This window comes from Ischnura elegans, chromosome 11 (assembly GCF_921293095.1).
Source record: "Ischnura elegans chromosome 11, ioIscEleg1.1, whole genome shotgun sequence".
NCBI lineage: Eukaryota > Metazoa > Arthropoda > Insecta > Odonata > Coenagrionidae > Ischnura > Ischnura elegans.
In genome coordinates, this window is record NC_060256.1 from 64,146,659 (window position 1) to 64,159,869 (window position 13,211).

At 38.4% G+C, this 13,211-nt stretch overlaps 1 protein-coding gene across 1 annotated transcript in view; it reads right to left on the bottom strand.

Annotated features, from left to right (window-relative positions):
* Nucleotides 1-256: 256 nt before the first annotated feature.
* The window catches only part of LOC124167828 (sodium/hydrogen exchanger 9B2-like), a 41,637-nt gene continuing 28,682 nt past the window's right edge, over nucleotides 257-13,211 (bottom strand). Inside the window, exons 9-11 of the mRNA XM_046545867.1 lie at nucleotides 9,259-9,402; nucleotides 8,651-8,752; nucleotides 257-2,582 (exon numbers count right to left, since the gene is read on the bottom strand). Of these exons, the coding sequence (XP_046401823.1) occupies nucleotides 2,250-2,582; nucleotides 8,651-8,752; nucleotides 9,259-9,402 (579 nt within the window). The 3' untranslated portion in view covers nucleotides 257-2,249. The remainder of the gene's footprint in view (nucleotides 2,583-8,650; nucleotides 8,753-9,258; nucleotides 9,403-13,211) is intronic.

The window sequence follows — 13,211 nt, forward strand, 5'->3', positions numbered from 1 at the left end:
TATCGAACGACAGTTTACCACAAAATTTTGAGACTGAGCACTCCATTAACATCATTTCTAACAGATCGCTAGCAATTACAGAGATTAAGGAGTCTTGGTGTCAGTTTTTCCGGCGGTGAAACCCTCGCTATGGCGAGAGCCAACACCAAAAGGGCCTCGTAAAAACGAAATTTTTAACATGCTTATTATAGGATCAATTGACGGTGCATCGGCTATCTCTCGTAATTGCGGGGGTCTCGCTATAGCCCGTACTCGCTTTAACGAGGTTCCACTGTATATACTTCAGAAGATATACCAGTACTTTAAGTTGAAGCTTTATATTCAAAAATTATTTTTCAAGATATTCCAGGCATCATAGGCTCATTAGCACATGAATAATAGGTTGACATAAATGTGAAAAATGAAAAAATCAAGACAAAGACTAGAATCATAGGAATCATGGAGTTTTGATGACCCATTTTAAATTTCAGCACAATCCAAGAAGACAATGTGAGGACTCCCTCAGTTGTTTAAACATAATAGTTTTTTATCTTTAAGATAATGACTGCGATACAATAAAGTTATAATTATTCTAGTATAACTATCAATTGAAATGTTATGAATATAATTTGACAAAGAGTAGTAAAAGTAGTGTCTCAGAGATGAATTTTGAACTTTGAAATTTAAAAAATTTATATTTACGCACATGAAAATTAGTGCCATTTTGTTCAACAAGGAATTAGCAAGTGGGTTAGGGGAATTACAGGGTTCGAACAATCTAAAAGTTTTAGTAGTAAGAAAACCACCACCCTCATGAATCAAAACACACCCCACTGCACACGAACCTACCCAGCCTGAAAAATTTCTCTGACTCTGGGCTTAAAACAGTTACCAGGAAATTTTTGAGAATTTCCAAGGGCTGATATGAGAATTTCTGGCACTCATATCATTGAGGAAAAGAATTTTAGAAGGACAAATCGTAATCACTTTAGTCATCTAGAATTACCCCACACCAGCTCTATAACAAAGTTCCTAATCTAGTGTGTGTAATCTAGGCAGCACATGCAACATCTGATTTACTTCCAAAAACATTTAGCCCAAAAAACTAACATATGATTATAATTTTTCTTCTGCAACTCCTTGACAAGAAAATTTAAAAAACTGAACCAACACCTTCTAAATAGCCATCCAAATAGCCCAGACACTGCCACAACCTGTCACTAGCTGCTAATATTGCATCACACCTGATTTGATCAGCAATTAGTGAAGCAATAATTGCTAAACTGTCCATTTACTCATAGGAAGTGCAGAGGTGTAAACTTCAAAAAAATTTACACAATTTTGGATGGAAAAATATTCTCTTTGCTAATCCATCTCCATCAAATATCATTGAAATATAATCAAGCCATTGAAATATAATCAAGCCAAATGTGTTAGTCATTTCTAAACATATACATATGTTGAAATATCTTAGATGCAACTTTCCAGGTTTGATTGTGCTCCATAGTAAAAAATAGGCCAAAAAATAAAAGTGGAGTCTATCTCATAATTATGGATTCTATAGCATTTGATATGAATTATTAAAAAAGGGGATTTCAGAAAATGAATTTTAAAAAAGTTTAATAATAAAGTATTTAAGTGAAATGTAGGCCTAAGATGAAAACTTTCAAAAATCGTTAGGAAAATATAAAAGCAGTGATAGTCTTAAGTAAGAACATACTGTATGCAAAAAATTATACGTCAAAAAATAACTAATCTGCCCCTTTTACAACTTGATTATCCTCTAAAAACATTCAATAATAACTACATAGTTTGCATGATAAAATCATTTTACGTAAAGCTAGAAAATTATGGGAGAAATTATATTGCCACTAAAGGCATGAACAAAGATGATGTAATAAGTTAAATAAGAGAAAATATACTCCTACAATGATTTCAACAACAAATAATAGAAAGTAAGTACATACCTTCATTTTTTGTTTGTGACAAAACACAAAGATTGGTCAAGTAGACAATAAATATTTGCGGTAATTATTAAATGCAGTAATAAATAGACCTACATTACCTAACTTGTACTGAGCTCAATGATGCTATCACAGCACACCAAATTTAAAATTCCTTGCTGAGCAAAATGAAGTAGACCTACTGAACATATTTACTTCAAAATCCAGTGAGTATAAAACCTTTGGAGAAAACCTCATTAACTTTCCCAAAGTAATTAAATTGCTATAAAAAAGTATTCACCTTCAAACGATTCCATAACACATTATTTAAGGTACTGATTCATTAGTTTCTTGCTCCTGCATAGAAACTCTATAACTACTTTTCCCTGCAGAAGTACTCTCAGCAGGTCTCGCATCTTGCCGCGGAGTCAAAAGACGAGGACCTGACAAGGCAATACCAACAGCTCCTAGAGGAGCAGTTATCAAAATAGAAAGCACTGCAATCGTTAGAATTTTAGCAGCCAAAGCAGAGTCGTCAACAAAACCGCCATCAATAGCGGTTCCATTTTCGAGTAGAGTTGAATTGGTAGGAGCTACTACTGAAACTATTTCCAAACCTCTCTTGCGCGCAATATCCAAAGCTACAGGACCAAAGGCAGCCTACAAAAACGAGAAAGAAATTAATATCTTAAAATATCAGTACACTAACCTCATTATTTTATTTCACAAGAGGAAATACATTTGAAAGGAAACATAAAGGATGCACAGAATATTAAGATATGCAACTGGTTAAAAGCCTTCATAGAATAATACTATCATAGCCATTTCTTTCAGGAGTTTAATAAAACTCAAAGTATCTATTATTTCTCAGTAACTTGCCAACAGTAGTAGTCCAGCACTTCTCAAAAAATTACTCATCTACCTTAAATGGAATTTATAGAAATAGTGATTCGATTAGAGAAAACTTCATGCCCTTAAATAACTGTCAATATGCAGCTCACTTAAGCAAACGCCTATTTGTAATGAAGAGATATTATACCAATCAAAAAATGGGTACCGATCATGTAAAAAATTCTAAAGAGCGTTCCACATTTAGTTGACAGTATGGGCTCTTATGGAGAATCGTTTCCCATGTTAATCTCCGTAAGGCCAGGAGCGCAGTGTTGTCAATAACAACACAAAAATTAATGTTGCGTTATGCAAAGATTAAAAATTGCATTCTAATGTAGAATGAGATCCTGCATTCATTGGTGCCTATAGTTTTTTGATAAAAATTATAAAAAAAGCTATAAAAATCATTTCCTTAAATTTCCGTCAGGAACCTGTATTTTTTTACTTTATCTTCTTCTCGCGATTTCTGCCTGACCGTTGTCTGTATTGAATTGAATCTTCTGCACAAAATTCTTCACACTATTCCCTCATAGAAGGTCTTCATCAATTGTACAAATATTGAGTTAAAATGTTGTTATGCCGACGTAACACCCATTAGGACAAGAAAATTTTGATTTTTGCAAGGTAAAAAGTAGTCGCTTACTAACTTACGTTTCTTACGTCGTAGGTCCCTATATGCTGCGTATTAAATGTGAAGAAAACTACAAAGTTATTTTTGGTGAAAAAATCATTAACTTACATCAATTCGGAAGCGAGTTACAAGGTTTTGATCTTAAGAAAAAATATTACGGCGCCGCTGGGCCGGGCTTCTTGCTTTTTCTTGCGCGCAGAGGGAAAATTCTCGGGCGGAAAAGGAGTGTTTTGTCAATGCATACTATGAAATGTATTTATCTATTCGTTTGATATCCTAAACAGAGAACACTCATACGTCGTAACAGCAGTGTTTTATCTGAATACATTGATACACGAAAGTAAGCAAGTGGCTTGGAAATAAGACGCTTTCGCCTTGGGTGTTTCGGTCCCATCGCGGAAACCAAGAAAGTGAATATCTCATAATCTGTGCGAAACATTTCCTCATCCAGTGCATGCCTTTTACAAAAGGGGGCTTGGGTTTTTTCTCATCCAGTGCACGCCTTTTACAAAAGGGGGCTTGGGGTTTTTTCCTTTCATAGGGTACCAGAAAACCTGCACCGAAATCGACCCTAACCGAAGGGGCCGGGGGAAGAATTTACGAAGGCGTTCAGTTTGTCATTGCATTTTTTGGAGTGAACAAGTGTTGTGTAGCCTGCTGACTTTGAGAATTGTGAAGTGTGTTTCACACTTATCTCTGCTGTAACACGCCCAATCAATATGTCCGATACAAAGAAGAGGAGAAAAGGTGAGAAGCTCATAAGCCGCGAAAGACAGTTGGTGCTCAAAGTCTTCTCGTACTTCAGGAAATCTCTCAGCATTAGTGAGGCCTGCCGAGAAGCTTGGAAGGCTACTGGGTGCTCGAAGTCCACTGTTTACAAAGTGAGAAAGGAAAGCTCCCGTGGTCTATTGGTAATTCCTTCAAAAAATAAAGAAATAAGACAGCCTAACAAAAATTCCAGATCAGTGATTTTCGACGATATTGTGAGATCGGGAATTAGAAGGAAGGTACATGAATCCTTTGTGAAAAATATTCTTCCGACTTTAAAATCCATCTTAACTCGGTAAATATGGATAGTATTCTCCCAGATTACAAAAGGACAACACTATATCGGCTTCTTTTGGACATAGGCTTCGTGTACGAACGCAGGTGGAATAGAAGCATCCTTATCGAAAGGGATGATATTATTCGTTGGTGGCACAATTAATTATTTAAGGCAGCTAAAAAAATATCGTCGCGAACACAGGACGAGTGTATTTACAGGCAAAAGTTGGATTAATGTTGGACAAATAGTGAACATTAGTTTGCGAAACAAACAATTAGAAAATCCGCGTTAAGCGTTCCTTGCTGGACTAAATACTGGGCTTGGCCCCCATTTCCCGAGGAGGACGATTTGCAATAGGGAAATTGCATACTTTTTATAAACAGTATGCTGATATACTACAATAACCACTTAGTGCCGCAATATACTTTTTTCCGCTTAAAATTCAGTATATACACTAGAAAATGACTGCCAAAAGTCTGCCGAGTTTCGCGGGCTAAAAAATACCGCCCCCACTAATCTTTTGCCGTGACGTCATAGTTCAGTAGGAGTCCCAGATCCAAGCCCAGTAACTGCAGGTTTGGAAGAGCCACATTGTGTTTAAAGGAGAACATGGGTGAAATAAGGAAAAATTACAAGTGGTGCATTGTTCCTCTGCGCAATAACACCCCAGAAAAAATTTCGTCTGCATTCCCACGGAGGAAATTAGAAGAAAAGCCTCGATGCATGCCGTCTGTCGGGATGAGCGTTACGGAAAAATAAGAGTATAATAAACGGAATGATAAACCCGTATGCTATGTGAGCGAAGATAACTTTAATATAAATAATATTTCCATATTTCATTGACTGAATAACTTGAAACTGTGATTTTTCGATAATTCGGCCGCCGTAGAATAAAAACTCAACTTCTCAACAAAAATCGAAATAGGTGTTTCTCGATGGTTACGATGGACTCAAATTATTTATGGCACTTGTTCAATTTCAGTTACGGAAGGACATAGAAAATTCCATGATGTTTAAAATCAAGGGAGGAAATATGAAAATATAGAGCAACGTTGATCCTCATGCATTCGAGTGCCAGCCAAGAAGACAGCGTTTTCTTCTACTGTCGGCGTCAAAATGATGTGCCGCTGTACTTTGCAAATTTATATCCTGGCTTCACTGCATGCTATAATAATGAACTATACGTCATTTTAAAGAAAATTTTATCCTAAATTCTGATTTATTTTATTACGAAAAAATTCAAAAATGTAGACACGGCCAGTGCAATAAATGACTCCGCGCACCGAAAAATTAGCCGTTTTGTCAACTTCATGAACTTTGCAACTCAACCTAAGGAAAACTACTAAGTCTACAGCATTCATCTTCCACATTAATTTACACTCATCAGTACGGATTATTAAAATGGCTATTGGGTATTTTTAGAATTTATATTTTGTTATAAATTAATGAAAATATTTAAACATTATCTTGTCCCATAGTTTACCCCGAAAGATAAAGGAAGTTGTAGATGGAAAAAGAATGGAATCCAGAGGTGGTCACAAAAAATGAATCGCAGCATTCTTTGATTTTATTCTACGCCGTTGCTTGCTTTTCAGAAAAAGTTGAGTCACAAGAGGGATGTTCCGCGGACCTTGATTTGGAAACTATGGAGATAGAGGAAGACGTGTGGATCAGCAATTTCCATTTAGTTGGTTGTCAGGATAAACCAAGGATCCATTTAGGTTGTCAGGCCATCGTATAAAGATAGGACTGATGTGCACCACAGGGGAAATGGGGTGTTTGAGGGAAAGTCAAACCCAAAGTTGCCCAAAGAATGTGCAGTTCTCTCATACATGTACATTTTGTACATGTATGAGAGAACTGCACATGTAAACGTTGCTCTTTTCCCAGTTAATACCAAATAGAAATTGGATTGGGATGATATTTTCAACACGGGTTCGAGTGATAGTGAGAGTGCAGGTGATCATGGTCATCGTCGAAGGTCATCCCTCTAGGATTTCCGATACAGAATTTTTAATTGACACCCGATCGCAATGACGATCGATGAGCTCGCCTTTAGAGTAGGTTTCAGAGATATCGTGAGAAAAGCTCCCAAAATGTATTAAACACACTGTTTGGAAAACATTCACATTTTAATGCTACTTTAGGAAGGATTTCATCACAAAAGTAACTTATTAACACCTGAAGACGTTGTGTTTATTATATTGATCGAAGTGCGATTGACCGATTCTTTCTGCAGAATAGGAAGGGGCTTCGGGGTTTTGGAGTCACAAGATGGTAGATTGTGCTGGAAGTTCGTCTATATTATCGCTACTAAATTGAAAAATTAATAGTCTGGCTTCCTCAGAGCTTCCTGTCGCCCTCCAGCCAAGGTATTTTTAGGTTGAAAGTATCATCGACAGCTTCGAGGTGGAAATAAGTTCACCATAAGACTCTACCGGACTGCCAAAAGAATACATATTTCACATGAGTATACGCTTTCGCCAATATTATACGCAAGTCTCACTTTGTTATGAACTATAAAACATTTCAGATGCACATCAGCTACCTTTCCATTTCTCGGCATCGACTTTCCGCGCCGACGAAGTCTATAGTTTCACTAAAATACCCTGTTATCATGATGGAATCAGTAACAGTAAGCTAGCTAGGATCAGCCTAAGAATAACCATATTCCTTCATCTTAACGCAATCTATCGCTTTTAATGGAGGAGAATTAGATCAAATAATAGCCCTGAAGTCACAATGAACGACTCCGATACGTCTGCACTTCAATAAATGAATCATAACCGTCATAACCACGCCGTCGCATCTATTCAAGTATGCAACCTCTACTATGGCCGTGCCGCCGTACCTCCTCGTACTGAACTATGACGTCACTTTTCTACCAGCCAATCATCGGGCGTTTTCGCTTCTCACTTGCATTTGAAAATTCTCGTGAACTTTGATGCATTAAATATCGCAAACCACGTCATAAAATAAAAAAAAAACTTTCACCGAGGTATGCAAACATATATTTTTATTTAATTTTGGGGCTATTGATTATATCTGAAATATATGCAAGTTCCCTATTTTACACGCAGGAATGGAAAATGGGTTCATAAAAGAAGCATCGCAAGTGTTTCTGTACAAAAAGAACTCAATGGATGAGCATGAAGAAGTGGGTGGCGAGTGTTACGAGAGAAAAGTGTCAGATAATGCCTCTTATTACCCAAGGAAATTGGAATCCTTGCCTACTACAAGATGGAGGAAAAAGAACATTAAGGAAATCAGCTTCGAAGATGTCAGCTTGAAAAGAGATCTTTAAATTACAATAAACCAAGTACGGGAAATTTTTGAAAAATTAAAGATTGATGATGTCGTATACAACATCGCCTCTCATGTAATAGCCAGAGTCAAAACAATATAGCATAATATGGAAAGAATAGAAATTTTGTCTCATTCAGGAGAGGCGATAATTTTTATTATCCTTCAATTTATTGTTATTTTTTACATTACAGATTATTCATTATTCAGCTTGTGCATTGAATAAGTACATAATAAAATAACAAAAGACTTTTTCTTATATATTGCGGCAAAGGTATTGTAATTTACGCTGAAAAATTCCTCAATTTACGCCGTCTTTCGTGCGATCCCTAACTCCGTTTTGAACTAAACCATTTTGGCGCTCTATTATGTGTGGTTGCATACGATGTTAGGATGCCTGCCGGCGGAGCGGAAGCTTGGCAACACTGTTATCCATAAGGCCCGTACTGTCAACTAAATGTGGAACGCTCTATACCTACATGTATGTACTGCTTGCATCATTACGAGTAGCTTAAGGCAAAATATCCACTCTTCTGAATAGGCATCATGGCATGGGAAATTTCACATTTGAGTTTAATTACCTAACACAACCATCCAACCAATTTTGATCAAAATATCAAGAGTACACCTCATGAATGTCCCCAGTAAAAGTAATTCATTATTAATAAACATAATGATATTTCCAGATTACATTCAAAAAAAGTTGCTTAGATGTCATTCTTTAGGGAAAATGACCTTTAAGTTTTTAATTAAATAATACAACAACAATAATGTGACATTAAAAGGATTTTTACCACCCAATGCATCTCAAAATATGCACCCAATGCATCTCAATAGAAACATTTAGACTACACTTACCTGTACTGTAGCTTTTGGAAACCATGCAATTGCAACAAACAGTATTTCCTTCATATTGAGGATCCCTCCTTGGGTGATGAGAAGGCACACACAGACTCGAATCTAAAGTGATAAAGTACATTATTATTTCAAATGAAATCACAGACAAATTTAGCAAGAAATCACTGGGCATCATTTTCAATTAATGATCTTACTCAATCCAGTTTTTCAATATACTTTTCAATAATAAACCAAAATATGTAACATGTTAATTTCAACAGCACTCGTACATTCTAAACTGATTATCATAATTAAATAAACAATCAATAAATAAAGTAGTCAGGACTAGAATATTTCCATCAAAACAATACCCCAGAGCCAACAATGTAATAGTAGCAATTACAGGAGCAGACATACACAACATATAACAAAAGAACTATAACATATTTTCTCCCCAGGCTGAAAGAAAGCACCGAAAAATAAAAAGACTTAAAACTTAAACTACAAAAGGAGAAGAAGTCTTAGGTGAGACAAGAATACAGGAGAAAAACACAGGCAATAGAACTCCAAATGTAAGAACAAGTTGTCAAAATTATTCAGAGGTAAGTAAAAAAAAGGGTAGTACTTACCGACAAACCAATGAAAAGAACACCAAACCCTCTGATCAAGGTTGAAGATTCCAGGTCAGCAAAATAAACTTCTGTTCCAATTAAACCAAAGAGTATTGGTTGAAATATTATCCACAAGACAGAAAATGTCTTCGAAATAGAATCCTGAAAAATGAGGTTAATAAGGAAATCACTTTTCCGTGGCAACATGATATATTCTTCAACAGTTTTTCAATTGAACACAAAAAACACTCAATAACTTTTTTGTAATAAATGATGATTTTACTTAATCATTCCAAATGAATAAAATTGCATTAAGAAAAATTATGTGTTGAGTCATGAATATAACAGTACATAAGACATGGAGGATTTGGCTGGACACAGATCCGAATAATTCCGATCAGTTGTCTTAATCAGAGGTTAATTTTGGGAGGTTGGAGACATAATTGGAATTTGAGCCCTCATAATGACTCATCACAATGAAAATTTTCAAGAACACTAAATTCCGATCATATTACCAGTCACTTGGAATCAACCACTTAAGCCCTTTTTGGACAAGGTAGCCAGGCGACGTCGTCAGCGACAAAACTGGCTGTTCAGCTTGTCACGGGTCATTGATTCTTACGGAAATTATTACACGAGGGTAGCCAGCGACGTAGCCACACTTTGGCGACTGATTGGCTACCGAGACCCGTCGCCACTCCGGTCGCCACCAGCTACTCATATTGGCAACGCTGCGTTGTAGCATATAGAGCTTATTACAACCTTCTTGAGCTTACTACTCTAGATCACCAGTCTCACGTCGCCACTTGGTCAGTATGAATTGAGAAAAAATGGAAAAATATTCTGGCTTTTGAACTGGCTATTATGTGTGGTAGCCAGTGCGTCATCACCTGGCTACCTCGTCTAATAAGGGCCCTAATCTGACAATCGATAAGAATGATTCTAATCAGTGTCAAGCACATCCCCCACAACATGCATAAAAAACCTCAACAGCATATATGTACAGCAATGTCCCTGGTTTGGTTCAGAATCGGGACTTCGGCTATCTTTACATGAGCATGCGAAAGTGCCTAGTGGCAAGTGGAGAAATTGCAAAGCTCGGAGGGTACTAAGGGAAATGGGTTGGGTAGGCACATGACCACATGATTATCATCCTAAAACAATCCTAATATTAGTTTGACACAGCTCTCCACTCCTCTCTCCTCTCCGCTAGCCTTTTCCTAGCGATGTATTTCTTCTCTTTTACATCCTTTATAACCAGTCCTATGTAACTCATTCGGGGTCGTCCCTTACCCTTCTTCCCTTTCACTTGTCCTTCAACTATTGTCTTCATCACAACCACATATCCTTCCATACACTTCATAATCAGAAGTTTGCCACCCCTGACCTAGAGAGAGTTCAGGAGACCAGAGATCGACTACCATTTCTGGTAAATAATTTTTTTCAGCTGGAATTTTTGCCCTTGAAGTGTGATAATAGGAGAACTAAGTATAAGTTTACCACTAACTAATCAACAGTTATTTCCAGTTAAAAGAACCAGAACCAAAACAATGTATAGGTCCAGGTAGAAAATGTTTCCCGTACAGAATTACGGCCCATCGACTTCGAAGGTATGCATTGCTATCAGGAGATCAAACATTCCAGAATTCGCTACAGCCAGAACTCAGTACAGCAGGTAGTGAGGTAGCCGTCTCAGTAGAGCTGCTGATCAAAGGGTCCTCAGTTTAGATCCTGGTTGAAGCGTTCGGACAACACTATGAACTAGATCCTCAAAATGCGAGGAGGCTGAGGAGAGGAACTGACCCCCTACCCTGAATATGTGTTATTCACATGTTTGTGACCTAATAGCAGGCGAGCTCTACTTCCATAAATCCAAATTTACTTATGGGGTTTAATCACTGACTGAGTGATCCCTGCATAAGATAAAACTTGTCAAGGCACAAATGAAATTCAAATTATGTAAATTTTATCAAATGGAAATAGAATTTTTCTGTCATTAATATCCACATATATTGTAATGGTTCAAGCCCCATTACAATACATTTTACTCGGCGCATTTTCTTCCCTACCTGTTTACCCGCTCGTTCCACGACCTTTCCAAAACCCCACCCCCAAACCATGGCCCGTGGAGGAAGGCGTGGGTTGAGTCAGAGGGGATGAATGTGTTTTCCGTCGATTTTTGTATGGTTGTGTGTGAGTGTGTGTGTGTGGGAGGAGGGGAGCTCGGGTTTTCCCTGAATGAGTGGCGTATTACTCCTCCCTCCCTTCATTGTGCATTACCCCCACCCCTAGTTGAGGTATGATAAAAGGTGGTGCGCGTAAGCGAACCAGGAGAATTCCAAAGTGACTGTCGGGCGGAGCCTATGCCCAAAATCAGTGCGACGCACGGCAGGAGGAGACAAGGGGCCCAAGCGTTTCCAGAAAGATTGATCCGGAAGAATCCCCCCCCCCGTCCGAAGGAGCAAAGGACCAGCTGAAGAGGACGCATTATCTCCGTTCCGGATGCAGCTTCCTCCAACAAGGGAGAAAGGAGTGCAGTAAATGGAACGAGAGAGTGTTGGATCCGACCTGGTCGAGACTCGGACTACGACAAAGTAAGATTGCAGCTATTCCCCCCCCCCCCCCCCCCCCCCCCAAAGCCCCCTTGTGTCTCCTGCCAAGCCAAGTTAAGACAAACATTCACGGAACGCACCCGTTACATTAGTGAAAGTGAAATCAGTCACCACGTACAATTAACGTTCGCACCCCAAATTTATATTCGACGGGATGGACTATCATTTACCTCCCCAGTCAAGAAATCACTGAATTTGTATCATATTTACGTGTTCACCACCGAACTTTTATTTGTTATCATCATTTTCTAAATTGATTTTCATCTAGAAACCAAGTTATATTGTTTTTTTTTATTGTAATTTATCATCGATGTTTCATAAGTGGCTTTCACCAATTCATATTTCATTAGCGTATAAGAGGGTTCATTTTGTTTGTTTTGTCATATGCAATCTTATTTGTGTGAATTATATTTTGTTTAATTGAAAGTGTTTGAGAGAGTGTTTTTTTGTTCTGATTCCTCCACGGGTCACCCCATTGAAAATATCCTTCGTCCTTCCTTTCGCCCCGTCTGATTTCCTTCCCGTAAATGCGCGTTGGACGAGTGCATCAGCACCCGAACGTCACCCATCAGTTTGAATCGGGAACCCCCCTCCCGCAATCATCTTCACAGAAGGGGAATATTTTTTTTATTTTATGTGAATTACGAGAAGTGAGTGGCATAGTTTTGTCCCGTAGGTCCCATGCGGGAGGGATCTTCGCGGATTTGTATTTTCTTTATTTTTGTGCGACGTCTCCCCCCGGTTCTATTGTGGTATCCGGGCGAGTCGGGGGTGGGATGCCACAAGTGGCGCCCGAACAGTAGGACCCGATTATTCTTTGTGTGGTGTAAATGTTCGAGTAAGTGGCGCTTTAGCTTTTGGAAACGAATGACTGAGGGTAATCATAGGGGCAAAATTTTGGCACATTTTTGGAAATTTAGATATTTAATACAATGGGTACTCGTAAGAAGGATCTGAAATATATGGAAGGACGTGATATCGATGAAGTAGAGGTTATGGAGAACAGCGAGGGGGACGAGACGGTAGAGGAGAGCGCGGTTGGAGTTGAATCGACCGTTTGGTCAACTCCTACCTTTCATTCCATACCGGCCTCGCCGGATTCAAACGATCCGATTTTAGAATTTAAAAAATACTTGCTTTCAGAAAGGGAGGAGAAACGGAGGGAGAAAGAGGAGAGGGAGGAAGAGAAGCGGAGGGAGAAAGAGGAGAGACGGAGGGAGGAAGAGGAGAAGGAGGAAAAGAGACGGAGGGAGGAAGAGGAAAAGGAGGAAGAGAAACGGAGGGAGAAAGAGGAGAGACGGAGGGAAGAAGAGGAGAAGGAGGAAAAGAGACGGAGGGAGAAAGAGGAGAGGGAGGAAG